General features: G+C 36.2%; 1 protein-coding gene across 7 annotated transcripts in view; it reads left to right on the top strand.

Moving 5' to 3' along the window:
- LOC130447782 (disheveled-associated activator of morphogenesis 1) overlaps positions 1–25440 on the top strand; it is an 80140-nt gene that overhangs the window by 38982 nt on the left and 15718 nt on the right. For all 7 annotated transcript variants that reach the window (XM_056784794.1, XM_056784793.1, XM_056784795.1 and 4 more), the window contains one exon: positions 17034–17156. In XM_056784794.1, coding sequence (XP_056640772.1) covers positions 17112–17156 — 45 coding nt within the window. In that variant the 5' untranslated portion in view covers positions 17034–17111. The remainder of the gene's footprint in view (positions 1–17033; positions 17157–25440) is intronic.

The following is a 25440-nucleotide window of genomic DNA, read 5'->3' on the forward strand; positions in this document are numbered from 1 at the left end:
ATGATACTAGAGACGTAGAACCAACTTGGAGTGCAAAATTACGAAATACAAGCATTACGGAAGTAGTTGAAGATCGATTAGAAAAGAAAAATAAATCATGGACGTTAAAAGCCTTAAGTATCTTAAATAATATATTTGTCGAATGAATTCATCAATATTATATTAGGTGGTTGTATTTTTTAATATTTAAATAGTAATTCTAGTATACCTTGTACGTACTTAACTTGGAAATACCTTTTTTCAAGCGTTACGTCAACTTTCACAATTAATTTAATGTTTCGCCTTGTTTATTTCCGCTTACACTGAATTTTACTCAAGTCGTAAAACAATTAAAGAAAAATCTAAATTGAAATTCCACCAAGGGATATTAGAATTGAATCGTGAAGAAATTTATGGACTAGTTTAATGTTGAAACAATTTCGCCAACACGTTAAAATGTCGATTTTTTTTAAAGTAAAAAAACAAAATAAAAATTTTCAACGTAAATGGTCGAGAAATTTAAATAACTGAGACAATTGTTTACATTCCCGATTTAATATCCGGCACCGGATGGTGTATACAGCACCTTATCGTACGGAACGGATGCTTGGACCTCGCTAAGTGTTTCGAAACGCGGATCTTTCAGAGGATGTTGAGAATTCCCCGGATCTAGGTACGGATAAACCTCGTATCCGGGAAATGACGAATACAAATTTTCGGAAATTCCGATCGAAGGGAAAACGTGGTCCTGGCAGACGACAGGCTTCGTGGTTGAAGTATATTCGCGAGGGGATGATACGAAGGGTCAGAGACAGAGATAACTTTGCCGGGGCTATCGCCAATCTTTGTTAGAAGATAATAAAACATTCCCGATTTAATATCCGGCACCGGATGGTGTATACAGCACCTTATCGTACGGAACGGATGCTTGGACCTCGCTAAGTTTATCGAAACGCTGATCTTTCAGAGGATGTTGAGAATTCCCCGGATCTAGGTACGGATAAACCTCGTATCCGAATACAAATTTTCGGAAATTCCGATCGAAGGGAAAACGTGGTCCTGGCAGACGACAGGCTTCGTGGTTGAAGTATATTCGCGAGGGGATGATACGAAGGGTCAGAGACAGAGATAACTTTGCCGGGGCTATCGCCAATCTTTGTTAGAAGATAATAAAACATTCCCGATTTAATATCCGGCACCGGATGGTGTATACAGCACCTTATCGTACGGAACGGATGCTTGGACCTCGCTAAGTGTTCCGAAACGCGGATCTTTCAGAGGATGTTGAGAATTCCCCGGATCTAGGTACGGATAAACCTCGTATCCGGGAAATGACGAATACAAATTTTCGGAAATTCCGATCGAAGGGAAAACGTGGTCCTGGCAGACGACAGGCTTCGTGGTTGAAGTATATTCGCGAGGGGATGATACGAAGGGTCAGAGACAGAGATAACTTTGCCGGGGCTATCGCCAATCTTTGTTAGAAGATAATAAAACATTCCCGATTTAATATCCGGCACCGGATGGTGTATACAGCACCTTATCGTACGGAACGGATGCTTGGACCTCGCTAAGTGTTTCGAAACGCGGATCTTTCAGAGAATGTTGAGAATTCCCCGGATGTAGGTACGGATAAACCTCGTATCCGGGAAATGACGAATACAAATTTTCGGAAATTCCGATCGAAGGGAAAACGTGGTCCTGGCAGACGACAGGCTTCGTGGTTGAAGTATATTCGCGAGGGGATGATACGAAGGGTCAGAGACAGAGATAACTTTGCCGGGGCTATCGCCAATCTTTGTTAGAAGATAATAAAACATTCCCGATTTAATATCCGGCACCGGATGGTGTATACAGCACCTTATCGTACGGAACGGATGCTTGGACCTCGCTAAGTGTTTCGAAACGCGGATCTTTCAGAGGATGTTGAGAATTCCCCGGATCTAGGTACGGATAAACCTCGTATCCGGGAAATGACGAATACAAATTTTCGGAAATTCCGATCGAAGGGAAAACGTGGTCCTGGTAGACGACAGGCTTCGTGGTTGAAGTATATTCGCGAGGGGATGATACGAAGGGTCAGAGACAGAGATAACTTTGCCGGGGCTATCGCCAATCTTTGTTAGAAGATAATAAAACATTCCCGATTTAATATCCGGTACCGGATGGTGTATACAGCACCTTATCGTACGGAACGGATGCTTGGACCTCGCTAAGTGTTTCGAAACGCGGATCTTTCAGAGAATGTTGAGAATTCCCCGGATCTAGGTACGGATAAACCTCGTATCCGGGAAATGACGAATACAAATTTTCGGAAATTCCGATCGAAGGGAAAACGTGGTCCTGGCAGACGACAGGCTTCGTGGTTGAAGTATATTCGCGAGGGGATGATACGAAGGGTCAGAGACAGAGATAACTTTGCCGGGGCTATCGCCAATCTTTGTTAGAAGATAATAAAACATTCCCGATTTAATATCCGGCACCGGATGGTGTATACAGCACCTTATCGTACGGAACGGATGCTTGGACCTCGCTAAGTGTTTCGAAACGCGGATCTTTCAGAGAATGTTGAGAATTCCCCGGATGTAGGTACGGATAAACCTCGTATCCGGGAAATGACGAATACAAATTTTCGGAAATTCCGATCGAAGGGAAAACGTGGTCCTGGCAGACCCTTCCGGATCGAGATAATTGCTTTCAAGTCAAACTTTAGTTTAATTAGTATGTTTACCGTCAACGGATTTGTTAATTACTGTTTTTTTCAACTAAAATCGTCACAGTTTTTGATCGATTATGTTTTTTTTTTTCAAAGTTAAACATAATTTATATCCAACCTTGAAACGACATCCATTTCGCTAAACGGTTTATTGCTAAAAATGCGTCGATAAATAAACTGGACATTAATTTTTTCATATCCAATATGAATTTATTACCGAGCCATTGTACTTGTATGAAGTAAATTGTGTATTGTTGTACCCATTGTCGTAATTATTTGTATTGAAACGATGTGTCCCATCGTGGGATAAAATTGGAATAGGAATGTGTACAAACACAGAAACGAAAATCCCAAGCAGAAAATATTTTATTCGTTAGCCAAGGATCCAGTAAAATTTTGAGCTCTAGCTCTGTATTAGGACGAAAAAAAAGGCTTTTGGTGACGAAATTAATAGTGGAAGATAAAAAAAATAAAAGTTATGTGCTTAAAATTCAATATTTTGTGTCTACGCGTTATTTTTTAAGCAATAAAAACCCCCAAAAATCGAAATTTTGTTTTTTTGTATTTTGCGCTGAATTTATGCGAAATTCGTCTTTGTTACTATGGGCAATATTGTAGAGAATTGAAAAATCTTCAAAATAAGCTTTCATAAATTGAAATTCGATAATTTCTTTCTTAAATAATTTAATCGAAAGATGAAAAATTTTAATTTTTCAAATTGTTTATAATTTGTTTAATTTTAAATATAAAAGTTTGTTATTCACTGAAAACCGAGATCTCGATGTACTTAATCAATGCTCTAAAGATGGGCCCCTTGGCCCCAAAAGTTTTTGAAAAAATGGCAATTAAGCCCTTTTATTCCAAACGGCCATTCTTGCTTACCGGATGGTCCTATCATCATTTGGAAAATCTCGTTGAAAAGAAGAAGAATTGTACTAAAAATCCCCCATCTCAGTTTTTCGAATTTTGGGATCGTTTCTTTAAAATTTTGAAAAAAGTTTGGCAAAATTTGGTATGGAACTGCGGTAATATCCAAAAAGTCCAGGGGAAATTTTGATTTAGATTTGGGTTTTGGGAATCGGGAATTTTTGGATAACAGAAACTTTCCCGACATCGGGTTTCAAATCTTCGGAATGTACTATAGATTTTTGAAGGAAAGTTTCGCAGTTTTGGGTACGGAGTCAACTTCGATTTGGTGAAAGCAACTAACCAAATCCAACTGTTTCGGTTTGTTTTTTTGGAACTTAATTTGCGGTAATCTATTATGAGTCCCCATTTTTTTATGCCGGAAGATTCTTCTTCTGTTTCCCATTTGTCTCTTCGCCTCATCTCTCATGAATACACGGGAACCAATAAGATTTAGTCAATCAATTCAATTTTATGTTTGATTTCGTTAGTAAAACTTTTTTTTCTATATTGCAATTACCCTTTTTGGTCCATATTTTGGGTCTAAATAACCTTAACAACGAAAGTATTTGTTTACCCCACGGCGGCCATTTTTAATCAGCTGATGTTATCGCTGAATTGATGATCTTGAGGCTTTAATATTATCAGCGCCATCTATGTATCGGCCCGCGAACTTTTCAGACGATTTTTTTTACATATACATCAAAGAATATAAAAAAATCGAAGAGTAAATTCATTATTTTTTCGTTAATAATCAATTTTTAGTAGTAAAATTCAATTCAAGTATACTTATTCGCAATTCAGTTTGATATTACTCATTCTGATTATAAATTTGTAATTTCAGTTGCAGTACCGTATTTGGAACGTGCTTAAATTTACTATTGTAACATTGCAACGCTTTTTGTAGTACCACAATAAACACTCCTTCGGATTAAATATAGACTAGAATGTACTCAATTTTAAATACCGTAGAAAATGCATGTCATTAACTATTATTGATCTGAGCGTGAACATAAAATATACACTTGAAATCGTAAAAAGTATTTTGAATAATTACACGATCGAATTTATCAACATTCACGGGATACAAAATTCATTTTATCGTTTGGAAATGAATTTATAAAGAAAAATTACGCGTAATATTATAGATAAAAAGAAAATGACATTATAGAGAACGAATAAACGTATTAAAGAACGCCGTAGAAGAAGAAAGTGATGAAAATAATGAAGAAAACAAGTACGAAGTCGAAAAATTAAATTTATACACAATCATCGAAGTGAAACTGTCAACTGTCAACAGTCAAGTGGCTAGAGTCACTCCGGAGCGTTCCGAAAGTGTTTTGCAGTACGGAACTGTCAGTTTCCTTACACGGAACACTAAAAACGCAACTTTCGGTGTGTAAATGAATACAGAACGAATTATAGAATTTGGAAAGAACGCTGGAAGTAAATAATTGAGGATAGACATTGAATAAAAAGATTGTTAAAACATTCACGGAATACAAAATTCATTTTATCGTTTGGAAATGAATTTATAAAGAAAAATTACGCGTAATATTATGGATAAAAAGAAAATGACATTATAGAGAACGAATAAACGTATTAAAGAACGCCGTAGAAGAAGAAAGTGATAAAAATAATGAAGAAAACAAGTACGAAGTCGAAAAATTAAATTTATACACAATCATCGAAGTGAAACTGTCAACTGTCAACAGTCAAGTGGCTAGAGTCACTCCGGAGCGTCCCGAAAGTGTTTTGCAGTACGAAACTGTCAGTTTCCTTACACGGAACACTAAAAACGCAACTTTCGGTGTGTAAATGAATACAGAACGAATTATAGAATTTGGAAAGAACGCTGGAAGTAAATAATTGAGGATAGACATTGAATAAAAAGATTGTTAAAACATTCACGGAATACAAAATTCATTTTATCGTTTGGAAATGAATTTATAAAGAAAAATTACGCGTAATATTATGGATAAAAAGAAAATGACATTATAGAGAACAAATAAACGTATTAAAGAACGCCGTAGAAGAAGAAAGTGATAAAAATAATGAAGAAAACAAGTACGAAGTCGAAAAATTAAATTTATACACAATCATCGAAGTGAAACTGTCAACTGTCAAGTGGCGAGAGTCACTCCGGAGCATCCCGAAAGTGTTTTGCAGTACGGAACTGTCAGTTTCCTTACACGGAACACTAAAAACGCAACTTTCGGTGTGTAAATGAGTACAGAACATTGAATAAAAAGACGAAGACTAAACCCGTCAAGAAAAAAACGTTTTTTTCGCTGGTTTTTCTCGAGCGAGCTCAAAAAGAAGAAACCAATTTTTTTAATTCGATTTGCGTTCTAATCACGACGTCTTATATGGTAAAACATTGATTGTTGAGGTCGCAATCGTATAAAATGGTCAGTCGCATTAAAATTATGTACGTAAATTGATTTATGCTTCTTTGTTTTTGTCTACAATCGATCAGAGTTATTTTTACAAGCTTAACTACCATACGGAATTGATATGCAGATACTGTTTATAAAAGTAATTATTGAAATTTATTATTTCTTAAACAATGTCGAAATTCAATCCAGGATTATATGCATTACTTGACAGATTAATGGCAAATGTTCGAATCGAATTCCATAGAACTAATATTGAAGATAGAGAAAGAGCATTCTCTATCTTTCTCTATTAGCTTCTTATAACTTCGACGTCACGGAGATCCAATCAGAATGACATGACATGAAACTACTTTGTTTATTATGTTTATTCATACTTTTGTTTATAATTTCGCTACGACCCACGTACCTCGACCGTTTCAAAAACGTGATCTTCAAAAACACATGTTTTTAATTTAAATATTGATACCTGTAACGGACACGTGACTAGAGACATGAAGGATAGCAACATAATATTTCATCATTAGAATTATTGAATAAATTTTACGTACGACCTTTCCGGCTCACGTTTCTTTTTTAATTGAGGTAAAAGCTGTCTAGTTGAAATGCCTGTTGAGAGATGAAAGTAAATAATTTGAATACACTGATAAAAAAGTCGTGTGCGAATTTTGCGACATCGGCTCTTGGAGAATATCAGCAGAAGACAACGGAATACGCCCAACTTCCAGATTTTCGTTTGCGGCTTTGGTAACCACCCCAAGATATACATAACTTCGAATTTCAGTTGTATCGACAAACTTCCGATTGTTATTTTCCTTTGTGGTGTTGTCATTATCATAATTTAATTTCGTTGACTCACTGATTCACTGTCTCCGCCATTTGTATGAACGCTGTGTAGGTTTCAAACACTACAACTGCAAGGCACATCATTTGGAATGTTCAGAGAAGGAATCATCAAAGAAAACCCGTTTCTAAATAATGACCGATCCTTAGGACGTTGCATCGAAAAAGTTTAGAAGTTTGAAAGCCTGAGCAGCGCACCAAGCATTTTTCAATCGGAAACGACTGAATTGGTGGTCTGCGACTGATTCTTCAAGATCTAAATCTTGATCTAAAGGATCCTAAACGCCTGGGCAGCGCACCAAGCATTTTTCAATCGGAAACGACTGAATTGGTGGTCTGCGACTGATTCTTCAAGATCTAAATCTTGATCTAAAGGATCCTAAACGCCTGGGCAGCGCACCAAGCATTTTTCAATCGGAAACGACTGAATTGGTGGTCTGCGACTGATTCTTCAAGATCTAAATCTTGATATAAAGGATCCTAAACGCCTGGGCAGCGCACCAAGCATTTTTCAATCGGAAACGACTGAATTGGTGGTCTGCGACTGATTCTTCAAGATCTAAATCTTGATCTAAAGGATCCTAAACGCCTGGGCAGCGCACCAAGCATTTTTCAATCGGAAACGACTGAATTGGTGGTCTGCGACTGATTCTTCAAGATCTAAATCTTGATCTAAAGGATCCTAAACGCCTGGGCAGCGCACCAAGCATTTTTCAATCGGAAACGACTGAATTGGTGGTCTGCGACTGATTCTTCAAGATCTAAATCTTGATCTAAAGGATCCTAAACGCCTGGGCAGCGCACCAAGCATTTTTCAATCGGAAACGACTGAATTGGTGGTCTGCGACTGATTCTTCAAGATCTAAATCTTGATCTAAAGGATCCTAAACGCCTGGGCAGCGCACCAAGCATTTTTTAATCGGAAACGACTGAATTAGCGGTCTGCGACTGATTCTTCAAGATCTAAATCTTGATCTAAAGGATCCTAAACGCCTGGGCAGCGCACCAAGCATTTTTCAATCGGAAACGACTGAATTGGTGGTCTGCGACTGATTCTTCAAGATCTAAATCTTGATCTAAAGGATCCAAAACGCCTGGGCAGCGCACCAAGCATTTTTCAATCGGAAACGACTGAATTAGCAGTCTGCGACTGATTCTTCAAGATCTAAATCTTGATCTAAAGGATCCTAAACGCCTGGGCAGCGCACCAAGCATTTTTCAATCGGAAACGACTGAATTGGTGGTCTGCGACTGATTCTTCAAGATCTAAATCTTGATATAAAGGATCCTAAACGCCTGGGCAGCGCACCAAGCATTTTTCAATCGGAAACGACTGAATTGGTGGTCTGCGACTGATTCTTCAAGATCTAAATCTTGATCTAAAGGATCCTAAACGCCTGGGCAGCGCACCAAGCATTTTTTAATCGGAAACGACTGAATTGGTGGTCTGCGACTGATTCTTCAAGATCTAAATCTTGATCTAAAGGATCCTAAACGCCTGGGCAGCGCACCAAGCATTTTTCAATCGGAAACGACTGAATTGGTGGTCTGCGACTGATTCTTCAAGATCTAAATCTTGATCTAAAGGATCCTAAACGCCTGGGCAGCGCACCAAGCATTTTTCAATCGGAAACGACTGAATTGGTGGTCTGCGACTGATTCTTCAAGATCTAAATCTTGATATAAAGGATCCTAAACGCCTGGGCAGCGCACCAAGCATTTTTCAATCGGAAACGACTGAATTGGTGGTCTGCGACTGATTCTTCAAGATCTAAATCTTGATCTAAAGGATCCTAAACGCCTGGGCAGCGCACCAAGCATTTTTTAATCGGAAACGACTGAATTAGCGGTCTGCGACTGATTCTTCAAGATCTAAATCTTGATCTAAAGGATCCTAAACGCCTGGGCAGCGCACCAAGCATTTTTCAATCGGAAACGACTGAATTGGTGGTCTGCGACTGATTCTTCAAGATCTAAATCTTGATCTAAAGGATCCAAAACGCCTGGGCAGCGCACCAAGCATTTTTCAATCGGAAACGACTGAATTAGCAGTCTGCGACTGATTCTTCAAGATCTAAATCTTGATCTAAAGGATCCTAAACGCCTGGGCAGCGCACCAAGCATTTTTCAATCGGAAATGACTGAATTGGTGGTCTGCGACTGATTCTTCAAGATCTAAATCTTGATCTAAAGGATCCTAAACGCCTGGGCAGCGCACCAAGCATTTTTTAATCGGAAACGACTGAATTAGCGGTCTGCGACTGATTCTTCAAGATCTAAATCTTGATCTAAAGGATCCTAAACGCCTGGGCAGCGCACCAAGCATTTTTCAATCGGAAACGACTGAATTGGTGGTCTGCGACTGATTCTTCAAGATCTAAATCTTGATCTAAAGGATCCAAAACGCCTGGGCAGCGCACCAAGCATTTTTCAATCGGAAACGACTGAATTAGCAGTCTGCGACTGATTCTTCAAGATCTAAATCTTGATCTAAAGGATCCTAAACGCCTGGGCAGCGCACCAAGCATTTTTCAATCGGAAATGACTGAATTGGTGGTCTGCGACTGATTCTTCAAGATCTAAATCTTGATCTAAAGGATCCTAAACGCCTGGGCAGCGCACCAAGCATTTTTCAATCGGAAATGACTGAATTGGTGGTCTGCGACTGATTCTTCAAGATCTAAATCTTGATCTAAAGGATCCTAAACGCCTGGGCAGCGCACCAAGCATTTTTCAATCGGAAATAACCGAATTGGTGGTCTGCGACCGATTCTTCAAGATCTAAATCTTGATATAAAGGATCCTAAACGCCTGGGCAGCGCACCAAGCATTTTTCAATCGGAAACGACTGAATTGGTGGTCTGCGACTGATTCTTCAAGATCTAAATCTTGATCTAAAGGATCCTAAACGCCTGGGCAGCGCACCAAGCATTTTTCAATCGGAAATGACTGAATTGGTGGTCTGCGACTGATTCTTCAAGATCTAAATCTTGATCTAAAGGATCCTAAACGCCTGGGCAGCGCACCAAGCATTTTTCAATCGGAAATGACTGAATTGGTGGTCTGCGACTGATTCTTCAAGATCTAAATCTTGATCTAAAGGATCCTAAACGCCTGGGCAGCGCACCAAGCATTTTTCAATCGGAAATAACCGAATTGGTGGTCTGCGACCGATTCTTCAAGATCTAAATCTTGATATAAAGGATCCTAAACGCCTGGGCAGCGCACCAAGCATTTTTCAATCGGAAACGACTGAATTGGTGGTCTGCGACTGATTCTTCAAGATCTAAATCTTGATCTAAAGGATCCTAAACGCCTGGGCAGCGCACCAAGCATTTTTCAATCGGAAACGACTGAATTGGTGGTCTGCGACTGATTCTTCAAGATCTAAATCTTGATCTAAAGGATCCTAAACGCCTGGGCAGCGCACCAAGCATTTTTCAATCGGAAACGACTGAATTGGTGGTCTGCGACTGATTCTTCAAGATCTAAATCTTGATCTAAAGGATCCTAAACGCCTGGGCAGCGCACCAAGCATTTTTCAATCGGAAATAACCGAATTGGTGGTCTGCGACCGATTCTTCAAGATCTAAATCTTGATCTAAAGGATCCTAAACGCCTGGGCAGCGCACCAAGCATTTTTCAATCGGAAACGACTGAATTGGTGGTCTGCGACTGATTCTTCAAGATCTAAATCTTGATCTAAAGGATCCTAAACGCCTGGGCAGCGCACCAAGCATTTTTCAATCGGAAATGACTGAATTGGTGGTCTGCGACTGATTCTTCAAGATCTAAATCTTGATCTAAAGGATCCTAAACGCCTGGGCAGCGCACCAAGCATTTTTCAATCGGAAATGACTGAATTGGTGGTCTGCGACTGATTCTTCAAGATCTAAATCTTGATCTAAAGGATCCTAAACGCCTGGGCAGCGCACCAAGCATTTTTCAATCGGAAATAACCGAATTGGTGGTCTGCGACCGATTCTTCAAGATCTAAATCTTGATATAAAGGATCCTAAACGCCTGGGCAGCGCACCAAGCATTTTTCAATCGGAAACGACTGAATTGGTGGTCTGCGACTGATTCTTCAAGATCTAAATCTTGATCTAAAGGATCCTAAACGCCTGGGCAGCGCACCAAGCATTTTTCAATCGGAAATAACCGAATTGGTGGTCTGCGACCGATTCTTCAAGATCTAAATCTTGATATAAAGGATCCTAAACGCCTGGGCAGCGCACCAAGCATTTTTCAATCGGAAACGACTGAATTGGTGGTCTGCGACTGATTCTAAAGGACATTTCTAAACACGATTCGAAACTTTAGATAGATTAGGGACACTATCGGCATCAATGTAAGATCGACAGTTTCCGTAAAATACTTTTTACCGAAACAAATATCGATATTCGATTTCCACGAATATGATTCGTATTTATTGATCTCGATAGTGCTTCTAGCGAGTAACGCTAATCGCTTTCACCTTATTTGCGGAATGTTTAGAACGTTTATAATGAAATATTTTGTTGCGTACTTTCCCACAACGAAAATCTATAACATTAACAATCTCATTGTTAATATCTTTAGTCAATAAACGACATGTACAAATAAAAGTTATAAAAATCCATTCGGTATACGTGTAATTTAACGCTAAATTGTAAATTTAAATCACCGTAATCTTAGATGAAATACCAACTGTTAACATACACGATAATAAGTTTAAAGACTTCCTTGGATTAACCTACGGAATATTATTAACCGTTAACACGCGTGGTGAATCAACGCGATCTTTTGTATCACGTGGAAAATATCTCGGAAGAGAATTGGTTAGGTTAGGTTAGTCTTCTTTTGTCTTAGGCGATAAATCCTTGTTTGGAGCTTTATCTAGAATCAAACACACCTAAACGTTCATACCAAATCGATTGTATTGCAGTCAAATGATCCAAATTGAGTCTAGGGATGCTAATATGGTGGAGGTATGAAGTAACCTTCAAGCTGAACGTTCCCGGAACGATCAGAATCCGCCACGTCTTCATTCAAGGAGAATTAATCCCGCCCGAGGTGTGTGTGGACAGGTATCCACGCGGGAGATAAATGGACAAAGATCCCACGTTCATCGGGATTCGTTGAGCGGTCCGCGCGTTCAAGGGATCTAACACTCTGTGATTTTTTCCCGTGGGGATCGTATTTTGGATCAGGACCACGCGTTCTTCCCTTCGGGATCTTCGAACTGCAAACAGAATGACGAAATCTTCCCGGGTGTTTGTTATTTTTGCACAAACGATCACCAATCACTTTCTAAACCATTCTTGAGTCTAGGGATTCCAATATGGTGGTGGTATGAAGTAACCTTCAAGCTGAACGTTCCCGGAACGATCAGAATCCGCCACGTCTTCATTCAAGGAGAATCAATCCCGCCCGAGGTGTGTGTGGACAGGTATCCACGCGGGAGATAAATGGACAAAGATCCCACGTTCATCGGGATTCGTTGAGCGGTCCGCGCGTTCAAGGGATCTAACACTCTGTGATTTTTTCCCGTGGGGATCGTATTTTGGATCAGGACCACGCGTTCTTCCCTTCGGGATCTTCGAACTGCAAACAGAATGACGAAATCTTCCCGGGTGTTTGTTATTTTTGCACAAACGATCACCAATCACTTTCTAAACCATTCTTGAGTCTAGGGATTCCAATATGGTGGTGGTATGAAGTAACCTTCAAGCTGAACGTTCCCGGAACGATCAGAATCCGCCACGTCTTCATTCAAGGAGAATTAATCCCGCCCGAGGTGTGTGTGGACAGGTATCCACGCGGGAGATAAATGGACAAAGATCCCACGTTCATCGGGATTCGTTGAGCGGTCCGCGCGTTCAAGGGATCTAACACTCTGTGATTTTTTCCCGCGAGGATCGTATTTTGGATCTTCCAACTGCAATTGACAGCAATTACTTGGTGTATAGTGTTTGATGTACGTATTGTTTGAAGATATTTCATTTTATTCGATTTCTTTCTTAAACGATGCATTGTTTACCTGTAAGCGGTTTGAAAGGTCAGACATTTTACCTTTGTCAATAGTTATTTGAAAGTATGCATATTGATTACCCAACGACCTTTTTGAATAGGTTGATATACATAGTTTTCACAATTAAAATCTCCCGCGTCGATTTGGAGTTGTTTGAAGTCGAAAAGTTGGTTACATACATACGGGTGGAACTGGAAAAATCGTTTTTATATCGAGGATAACGAAACGACAATGTGTATATCATCGTTTATTCGAGACGCGTCTAATAAAATTATAATTAAGTATTTTTAAAGGTAAAATACCTTGAGGCTGATCAAAAATTATTGACATCAATCAAAAATCTAGCAACGCCTCGTTTTTAATTCTAGAAGATTAAATAAAAAAAAAAAAGTCGTCGTCCTTAATCCTAATATTTTCTGAATGAAATTTATTACACACCTGTCCTAGTTTCAAACGTTTTTATACATAAAATAATCCATATTTCGTAAAATTACATGTTTATAAACCAACCAGTATTTCTACGTTGTTTGCGAGCCATTTAATAACGAGGGTTTACTGATATGTCAAATATGATTCAGGCAAACGTCGTAGATGGCGCAACTCAACTATTTGTGAGCTATGACTTTGAATAAACGTCAAATGTCAACCGCCGATGCGTTTTTTGGTATGGGAAATCATTAAAAACATAAAAAACGTTCACGAAATTGCAAACGAAATTCAACATTCGCCATTTTGGAAGGCTCGATTGGTTTTCAAACTATTGGAGACGGTTTTTTAACGAAAATCTTCTCTGCAGAAGGGAAAATCTTCTCTAAAAGGAAAAAGGCGTTAGGCAAAGCAAACAGAACCAGGTTCGCGGGTAAGATTGTACGTACTGTATTCTTGGTACTGTTAAGTGCCTTAGTACTCTAAAAACACGCGAAAAATCTCGAAACGAATGAGTATTATTCTCTAGGAAAACGCGCGTCCTCATATCGCGCGTCTAAAGTTCGCTCAAAGAAGATCTCGAGGTAGAGGAGTTCGTGCGAACATGGCGAGCCGATTTGCTCGAGGAATTCCTCGATAGCGGCACCAAAAAGCTTCTGAAGAGCGGAGTTACATGTTATTTCCAGCGAATAATCGACAATTATATCGACCTTCTACAACAGCGAAACCCGTACGTGTAATTAAAAAAAGTCGTAACGGTCGACTAGCCTGCACAAGATCATTTGTTTATCAACTATAACATGTGAACGGTCTTATCATTACTGGATCCCTCGATGAGTGGAGCGAATAATTTTATTGACATCTAGATAACGCGTTTCTTTCGGTGCATGCCTTCGAGATTTTTTTCTTTCTAGTCCAGTTACTCTGATAACAGATTCATTCGTTATGCTAGACAGGCCCCAAAGGCACACACCGATTCCTAAACGGAATCCAACGTTTTATTGATTTGTACATTTTCCTTATCGAAACTTTCAAATTATAATTTTTATCATTTTTATTATACAAAAAATTGTAGTAAGATTTTGAGGTACAGATCAAAATTTGGACAAAAATCATTTCCTATAATCGCAATTAACGAGAATATCCAGCATTCGCAAAAAACTTTATGCAGCGACAAGTCTCGGTCAAATTGAGCTTCGCGCCGAAGAAAAATCGACACAACAACAAGAATCAAGATCAGAACGGGGCCTGATTACAAAAGGAAATCGAAAAAAATCTTGCAAAAACCCGGTCCTTGAAAACGCCTCACGGGAAAAAATCACAGGTTGTCAGGTCACATGATAATACTGGCCGCTCAACGAATCCGTTCTCCTTGGATTGTCTGAAGTTCTCGAGTATTGGATAATTGTCCATTTGCCAAAGTGAATCTCACCAACGTACCTTAGATCAAACGCTGTTTTTTCTCTCAAGTTTGCACAACTTTTGAATATCGAAGCCCACAAGCAAACAAAAACGTTTAGAAGAGCCCACTATGGGTATTTTGATAAAAATTTCGAGGATTCGTTGGAAATTAAACACGTCTACGACTTTACCAACTACGCCGTTACGGCTCGATACAAGTTTCGACGAGATGTAGGTATATAAGCAGCGAAGTTGGTATCAAATATAATAATAAATAAATATAATTAAAGAAAAAACACGCTTTATAGGCACCTCGAACTAAAATGTTCAACCAATTTTCAGTCGGGGTACATGTACGAGGGGGTACCCAAAAATAATCGGCAGTTGAAGGACGTCCGGAGCGAGGTTTATCATCGATCGACATTTAGCCATATTTAAATCGAAAAAACCACTCATACACTTGAGTTTTTCCTATAGCATCATCTTTGTAAGTAATTTCCAACGTTAAAACAGTTTTACCGTGTGGAAAACAAAATTTCACGGTTACTTTTGGGTACCTCCTCGTATATAAGTCTGTTTCTAAACTATCTTTTGGAACAAGAGCAAATGAGTAATAATTTAATAAAAATTCGGTCGACAGAGGATTCGAACTTTACCAACTACGCCGTTATGGCTCGATACAAGTTTCGACGAGATGTAAGTATATAAGCAGCGAAGTTGGTATCAAATATAATAATAAATAAATATAATTAAAGAAAAAACACGCTTTACAGGCAACTCGAACTAAAATGTTCAACCAATTTTCAGTCGGGGTACATGTACGAGGGGGTACCCAAAAATAATCGGCAGTTGAAGGACGTCCGGAGCGAGGTTTATCATCGATCGACATTTAGCCATATTTAAATCGAAAAAACCACTCATACACTTGAGTTTTTCCTATAGCATCATCTTTGTAAGTAATTTCCAACGTTAAAACAGTTTTACCGTGTGGAAAACAAAATTTCACGGTTACTTTTGGGTACCTCCTCGTATATGAGTCTGTTTCTAAACTATCTTTTGGACCAAGAGCAAATGAGTAATAATTTAATAGAAATTCGTTCGACAGAGGATTCGAACTTTACCGATTACACCGTTACGGCTCGATACAAGTTTCGACGAGATGTAAGTATATAAGCAGCGAAGTTGGTATCAAATATAATAATAAATAAATATAATTAAAGAAAAAACACGCTTTACAGGCAACTCGAACTAAAATGTTCAACCAATTTTCAGTCGGGGTACATGTACGAGGGGGTACCCAAAAATAATCGGCAGTTGAAGGACGTCCGGAGCGAGGTTTATCATCGATCGACATTTAGCCATATTTAAATCGAAAAAACCACTCATACACTTGAGTTTTTCCTATAGCATCATCTTTGTAAGTAATTTCCAACGTTAAAACAGTTTTACCGTGTGGAAAACAAAATTTCACGGTTACTTTTGGGTAGAGCAAATGAGTAATAATTTAATAGAAATTCGTTCGACAGAGGATTCGAACTTTACCGATTACACCGTTACGGCTCGATACAAGTTTCGACGAGATGTAGGTAAATAAGCAGCGAAGTTGGTATCAAATAAAAAACAAAAAAAGCGATAAATGAATATAGTTAAGTAAAAAACACGTTTTTTAGCATGATAATCCAAAATTAACACTAGAAATAATCAGTTTTCAGTCGATAGTAGAAAGAAAACGAATTAGTACTAATACCTATTATTATTTACGTTGTTGCATTTGGCCTTTCTGGTTTCCTATCGTCTTTATAAATTCTACAATTAGTAATTGTAGTAGTTGTAATGCAACGCAATTCTTCCGGGAGGTTTTTAGGAGAAAATTGTTCCATAATAGAGATTATTCCGCTCCGAGCGATTGGAGTAATGATAGATATAACGTAGTCAGAAATTGCGTACAGGGTAGTAGTCAGCAAATGGGATATCGATCAAAAAAATACTAGCGATGACGTTTCTGGGCATCTTTCGTCGATTCATATTGCGAATTTTAAGCTTATCGGACTTTTTTCGCAATTTCCAGTTAAATATCATAAAAATCTCGTACGATTTTTGAGTTGCAACGCAATAGCCACAATCGGGAAAACCAACATTAGATAACGATGTTCTAGGGGCTAAAATTGTAGGAAATCTACGTCATTCGAACGACATTAACGAATCTTGGACGACCCTCCAAGAGTTTTTTCGCGGTCGATCGGAAAATAAAGATCAACAGATCCATCAAAATGAACCCGCTACGCACAAGGCACCCCGGATCTTTCCGTTACTAATTATACTTTTTTACAATTTTCTTTTTTTTTTGTTACAGGGGTTACCGAAGTGTTCATTGAAAATTCCAGCGTGGGATAATTTAACTAACGCCCTGCCTCGATTACACATTCCAGCCATGCCGGCCGTGCGGTCCAAGCGCGGCTGGTGTGGTTGCCTCCAAGTAAGTCTTCAATTACTTGTATAAAAACATTTTAAATTTGCTTTTGCTGTTTAGTATGATTAATCGCGAAATGTCTCGCGTAACACGGTTCCAGATAATTCCTCGAATCGAAGGATTCGGAAACAGCATTCGTGTGCATGATAAACTTGTGGTTGACGTACAACCTTGAAAATGTCGAATCAAATTTCTTCCACATAAACATTCCGAAGCCGCAGAAAATATAACAGTATATAAATGTATTGATTGAACATTTAGAGACGCTAAATTAAACAACGAAACATTTAAGACGCAAAGATAAGATGTAAAATCTACTTTACGTATTTTTTACCTTCGTCTTGGATAAGCCCACGATATAGTAGCTTGGTTTTCGACAAAAACGTCTTAAATTGTTGTCGAAATGTCTATACAAGATGTCAATCCATCTTTCAAGATCATTGAGATGAAACGACGCTACATTGTCTTTCCAGAAGGCTATTTATCGAGTTTTTTATGCCCAAGGATTACGAAATTGCCTAGTTCGCAAATACGAGATTAGTTTTCGACAAAAACGTCTCAAATTGTTGTCGAAATGTCTATACAAGATGTCAATCCATCATTCAAGATCACAGAGCTGAAACGACGCTTCATTGTCTTTCCAGAAGGCTATTTATCGAGTTTTTTATGCCCAAGGGTTACGAAATTGCCTAGTTCGCAAATACGAGATTAGTTTTCGACAAAAACGTCTCAAATTGTTGTCGAAATGTCTATACAAGATGTCAATCCATCATTCAAGATCACAGAGCTGAAACGACGCTTCATTGTCTTTCCTGAAGGCTATTTATCGAGTTTTTTATGCCCAAGGGTTACGAAATTGCCTAGTTCGCAAATACGAGATTAGTTTTCGACAAAAACGTCTCAAATTGTTGTCGAAATGTCTATACAAGGTGGCAATCCATCTTTCAAGATCACAGAGCTGAAACGACGCTTCATTGTCTTTCCAGAAGGCTATTTATCGAGTTTTTTATGCCCAAGGGTTACGAAATTGCCTAGTTCGCAAATACGAGATTAGTTTTCGACAAAAACGTCTTAAATTGTTGTCGAAATGTCTATACAAGATGTCAATCCATCTTTCAAGATCATAGAGATGAAACGACGCTACATTGTCTTTCCAGAAGGCTATTTATCGAATTTTTTATGCCCAAGGGTTACGAAATTGCCTAGTTCGCAAATACGAGATTAGTTTTCGACAAAAACGTCTTAAATTGTTGTCGAAATGTCTATACAAGATGTCAATCCATCTTTCAAGATCATAGAGATGAAACGACGCTACATTGTCTTTCCAGAAGGCTATTTATCGAATTTTTTATGCCCAAGGGTTACGAAATTGCCTAGTTCGCAAATACGAGATTAGTTTTCGACAAAAACGTCTCAAATTGTTGTCGAAATGTCTATACAAGATGTCAATCCATCATTCAAGATCACAGAGCTGAAACGACGCTTCATTGTCTTTCCAGAAGGCTATTTATCGAGTTTTTTATGCCCAAGGGTTACGAAATTGCCTAGTTCGCAAATACGAGATTAGTTTTCGACAAAAACGTCTCAAATTGTTGTCGAAATGTCTATACAAGGTGGCAATCCATCTTTCAAGATCACAGAGCTGAAACGACGCTTCATTGTCTTTCCAGAAGGCTATTTATCGAGTTTTTTATGCCCAAGGGTTACGAAATTGCCTAGTTCGCAAATACGAGATTAGTTTTCGACAAAAACGTCTCAAATTGTTGTCTAAATGACTATACAAGATGTCAATCCATCATTCAAGATCATAGAGATGAAACGACGCTTCGCTGTCTTTGCAGAAGGCTATTTATTGAGTTTTTCGTGTCCAAGGGCTACGAATTTGCCTCGTTTGCAGATTCGAGCTTGGTTTTCGACAAAAACGTCTCAAATTGTTGTCAAAATGACTATAGAAGGTGTCAATCCATCATTCAAGATCATAGAGCTGAAACGACGCTTCATTGTCTTTCCAGAAGGCTATTTATCGAGTTTTTTATGCCCAAGGGTTACGAAATTGCCTAGTTCGCAAATACGAGATTAGTTTTCGACAAAAACGTCTCAAATTGTTGTCTAAATGACTATACAAGATGTCAATCCATCATTCAAGATCATAGAGATGAAACGACGCTTCGCTGTCTTTGCAGAAGGCTATTTATCGAGTTTTTTATGCCCAAGGGTTACGAAATTGCCTAGTTCGCAAATACGAGATTAGTTTTCGACAAAAACGTCTCAAATTGTTGTCGAAATGTCTATACAAGATGTCAATCCATCATTCAAGATCACAGAGCTGAAACGACGCTTCATTGTCTTTCCAGAAGGCTATTTATCGAGTTTTTTATGCCCAAGGGTTACGAAATTGCCTAGTTCGCAAATACGAGATTAGTTTTCGACAAAAACGTCTCAAATTGTTGTCGAAATGTCTATACAAGATGTCAATCCATCATTCAAGATCACAGAGCTGAAACGACGCTTCATTGTCTTTCCAGAAGGCTATTTATCGAGTTTTTTATGCCCAAGGGTTACGAAATTGCCTAGTTCGCAAATACGAGATTAGTTTTCGACAAAAACGTCTCAAATTGTTGTCGAAATGTCTATACAAGGTGGCAATCCATCTTTCAAGATCACAGAGCTGAAACGACGCTTCATTGTCTTTCCAGAAGGCTATTTATCGAGTTTTTTATGCCCAAGGGTTACGAAATTGCCTAGTTCGCAAATACGAGATTAGTTTTCGACAAAAACGTCTCAAATTGTTGTCTAAATGACTATACAAGATGTCAATCCATCATTCAAGATCATAGAGATGAAACGACGCTTCGCTGTCTTTGCAGAAGGCTATTTATTGAGATTTTCGTGCCCAAGGGCTACGAATTTGCCTCGTTTGCAGATTCGAGCTTGGTTTTCGACAAAAACGTCTCAAATTGTTGTCTAAATGACTATAGAAGGTGTCAATCCATCATTCAAGATCATAGAGATGAAACGACGCTTCGCTGTCTTTGCAGAAGGCTATTTATTGAGTTTTTCGTGCCCAAGGGCTACGAATTTGCCTCGTTTGCAGATTCGAGCTTGGTTTTCGACAAAAACGTCTCAAATTGTTGTCAAAATGACTATAGAAGGTGTCAATCCGTCATTCAAGATCCTAGAGGTGGAACGAGGCTTTATTCGTAAATCCGAGGTTGGTTTTTTGACAAAAAGGCCTCAATTTATTGCCGAGGCAACATATTAAGAATCTTTTAACGAGGCTTTTTCGTCTTTAAAGAAATCTATTTATTCAGTTAAATCAATTTATATTCGCGATTATTAATAATGAATCGAATATTGAATTCATTCATTAACCATTTTCTGTTTGTAAAAATATATTTTTACCTTGACATTCCGAACCCTTCGAACAATTCATCGACCTCCATCATTATGTCATAACAAGCCAATAGCAATAAGCGTAGTCTTTATTTCATTAAGCGCATCATCATTAATTTTATTTTTTTTTTTTAATAATTATATCAATCAAACAACATTAAATCGAATCTGATTTAAAAAAAAATTGATGTTCTAACCACCGTATTATTTTATATCGGGTATACTAAGCTATAATTTTGTTTACAAAAAAAAAATATGTATTTATATATAGTTGAAGGTCCACATTCTTCGCCTACTTCACTTTCTCCTTTCTTGTTTTCGATATTTTTCCAACATTATTACTTTTACTTTAATATGTATTACCTACCAGCACGAGCGTATTTTCCATATCAGATACGAGGACATCGCGATATGTATTCAAATTTATTTGTACGTACAATTTCTATTACGAGATTCCAATTTATTTTCGTAAACATATTTTCGTTAATTTATACACCTACTTACCTACTTTATTCATGTTTAGTCGAATAGTTTCTACTAGCGCGCTCTATTGTCTTCCGAGTGAAACTTGATTATTTCGCGGATTGTTTACATTAAATCTTCTAGGAAATTTACGTTTCCACATTGAAGAATGTCAATTTACAGTTTAATATGCATTTTTTTGGAAATATTTTACGAATTTCGCAACAACAATAATTTTTTTTACAATTTCCTTCCGTTTTAATACTCTTAACTATCGAGAATTGTTAGTTATTGCATTTGACAGATATCTTATTTGTTTTAATATTCGTGGCGTTAATTACACGTTTTTAATTTATTTAAACACTTCACACTTACACTAACTTATAATATAATTCACTTATCACAATCACTCAACTAATTTATTTGAATTGTTCGATTACTTTATTAATTCGATCTGGAAACCACGACTATTTATTATAAACTAACTAAACTGCGCTACAAAAACTCCTTTTATAGATCTTCGTAGAAATTATTCAAAAGAAACGAATTTAAATAAAAAACAAACGATATCTCATTTATTTAAATACTTCACACTTACACTAACTTATAATATAATTCACTTATCACAATCACTCAACTAATTTATTTGAATTCTTCGATTACTTTATTAATTCGATCTGGAAACTACGACTATTTATTATAAACTAACTAAACTGCGCTACAAAAACTCCTTTTATAAATCTTCGTAGAAATTATTCAAAAGAAACGAATTTAAATAAAAAACAAACGATATCTTATTTATTTAAATACTTCACACTTACACTAACTTTTAATATAATTCACTTATCACAATCACTCAACTAATTTATTTGAATTGTTCGATTACTTTATTAATTCGATCTGGAAACTATGACTATTTAGTATAAACTAACTAAACTACGCTACAAAAACTTCTTACATAGATCTTCGTAGAAATTATTCAAAAGAAACGAATTTAAATAAAAAACAAACGATATCTCATTTATTTAAATACTTCACACTTACACTAACTTTTAATATAATTCACTTATCACAATCACTCAACTAATTTATTTGAATTGTTCGATTACTTTATTAATTCGATCTGGAAACTATGACTATTTATTATAAACTAACTAAACTGCGGTACAAAAACTCCTTTTATAAATCTTCGTAGAAATTATTCAAAAGAAACGAATTTAAATAAAAAACAAACGATATCTTATTTATTTAAATACTTCACACTTACACTAACTTATAATATAATTCACTTATCACAATCACTCAACTAATTTATTTGAATTCTTCGATTACTTTATTAATTCGATCTGGAAACTACGACTATTTATTATAAACTAACTAAACTGCGCTACAAAAACTCCTTTTATAAATCTTCGTAGAAATTATTCAAAAGAAACGAATTTAAATAAAAAACAAACGATATCTCATTTATTTAAATACTTCACACTTACACTAACTTATAATATAATTCACTTATCACAATCACTTAATTAATTTATTTGAATTGTTCGATTACTTTATTAATTCGATCTGGAAACCACGACTATTTATTATAAACTAACTAAACTGCGCTACAAAAACTCCTTTTATAGATCTTCGTAGAAATTATTCAAAAGAAACGAATTTAAATAAAAAACAAACGATATCTTATTTATTTAAATACTTCACACTTACACTAACTTATAATATAATTCACTTATCACAATCACTCAACTAATTTATTTGAATTCTTCGATTACTTTATTAATTCGATCTGGAAACTACGACTATTTATTATAAACTAACTAAACTGCGCTACAAAAACTCCTTTTATAAATCTTCGTAGAAATTATTCAAAAGAAACGAATTTAAATAAAAAACAAACGATATCTTATTTATTTAAATACTTCACACTTACACTAACTTTTAATATAATTCACTTATCACAATCACTCAACTAATTTATTTGAATTGTTCGATTACTTTATTAATTCGATCTGGAAACTATGACTATTTAGTATAAACTAACTAAACTACGCTACAAAAACTTCTTACATAGATCTTCGTAGAAATTATTCAAAAGAAACGAATTTAAATAAAAAACAAACGATATCTCATTTATTTAAATACTTCACACTTACACTAACTTTTAATATAATTCACTTATCACAATCACTCAACTAATTTATTTGAATTGTTCGATTACTTTATTAATTCGATCTGGAAACTATGACTATTTATTATAAACTAACTAAACTGCGGTACAAAAACTCCTTTTATAAATCTTCGTAGAAATTATTCAAAAGAAACGAATTTAAATAAAAAACAAACGATATCTTATTTATTTAAATACTTCACACTTACACTAACTTATAATATAATTCACTTATCACAATCACTCAACTAATTTATTTGAATTCTTCGATTACTTTATTAATTCGATCTGGAAACTACGACTATTTATTATAAACTAACTAAACTGCGGTACAAAAACTCCTTTTATAAATCTTCGTAGAAATTATTCAAAAGAAACGAATTTAAATAAAAAACAAACGATATCTTATTTATTTAAATACTTCACACTTACACTAACTTTTAATATAATTCACTTATCACAATCACTCAACTAATTTATTTGAATTGTTCGATTACTTTATTAATTCGATCTGGAAACTATGACTATTTATTATAAACTAACTAAACTGCGGTACAAAAACTCCTTTTATAAATCTTCGTAGAAATTATTCAAAAGAAACGAATTTAAATAAAAAACAAACGATATCTCATTTATTTAAATACTTCACACTTACACTAACTTATAATATAATTCACTTATCACAATCACTTAATTAATTTATTTGAATTGTTCGATTACTTTATTAATTCGATCTGGAAACCACGACTATTTATTATAAACTAACTAAACTGCGCTACAAAAACTCCTTTTATAGATCTTCGTAGAAATTATTCAAAAGAAACGAATTTAAATAAAAAACAAACGATATCTTATTTATTTAAATACTTCACACTTACACTAACTTTTAATATAATTCACTTATCACAATCACTCAACTAATTTATTTGAATTGTTCGATTACTTTATTAATTCGATCTGGAAACTATGACTATTTAGTATAAACTAACTAAACTACGCTACAAAAACTTCTTACATAGATCTTCGTAGAAATTATTCAAAAGAAACGAATTTAAATAAAAAACAAACGATATCTCATTTATTTAAATACTTCACACTTACACTAACTTTTAATATAATTCACTTATCACAATCACTCAACTAATTTATTTGAATTGTTCGATTACTTTATTAATTCGATCTGGAAACTATGACTATTTATTATAAACTAACTAAACTGCGCTACAAAAACTTCTTACATAGATCTTCGTAGAAATTATTCAAAAGAAACGAATTTAAATAAAAAACAAACGATATCTTATTTATTTAAATACTTCACACTTACACTAACTTATAATATAATTCACTTATCACAATCACTCAACTAATTTATTTGAATTCTTCGATTACTTCATTAATTCGATCTGGAAACCACGACTATTTATTATAAACTAACTAAAATGTGTTACAAAAACTCCTTTTATAAATCTTCGTAGAAATTATTCAAAAGAAACGAATTTAAATAAAAAACAAACGATATCTTATTTATTTAAATACTTCACACTTACACTAACTTTTAATATAATTCACTTATCACAATCACTCAACTAATTTATTTGAATTGTTCGATTACTTTATTAATTCGATCTGGAAACTACGACTATTTATTATAAACTAACTAAACTGCGCTACAAAAACTTCTTACATAGACCTTCGTAGAAATTAGAAAAAAACAAACATCAAACAGATTCCGCGGTTTATAAAAAGTAAGTCGAAGACGCCGAATTTTAGAATCTCAATATATCTAGACAGGACCGGATCTGTCATAGAATATTCTTCAGGTTTTGTAAAAAAAAACACAAATAAATCTGTTGACGATATTTTGAGTTTCTGCGCTTAGAAACCTTCGGCATTGGAAGCGAAAACATCGAGCGTCTGTGTCTGTTCTAGTTTTTCGTTATTTTCAAGTAATTTATCGAAAATTTTCACACAATATCCCTCGATAGAGTCGCATCCGCAACCCTCTAACCGCTGGGAATTTAAAAAGTTGTAAACTGTTGTGTTGATTCAGTGTATTGCCTTTTGAACTTCGTATTAGTTTTTAATTTTTTCTACGACGTGATCGACGAGGCATCAAACGATGAATCGCGATGAAATCGCTTAACTGCATGGTTCTAAAGGAAGCCGGAGCAGAGTAGAAGGAAGAGGACTACCAGAAGATGACTTGATCGTTTCGGGAGATGGCACGTGGACGTGGAAAGTCTCATTGGATGCCACGCCGAC

This window comes from Diorhabda sublineata, chromosome 8 (assembly GCF_026230105.1).
Source record: "Diorhabda sublineata isolate icDioSubl1.1 chromosome 8, icDioSubl1.1, whole genome shotgun sequence".
NCBI lineage: Eukaryota > Metazoa > Arthropoda > Insecta > Coleoptera > Chrysomelidae > Diorhabda > Diorhabda sublineata.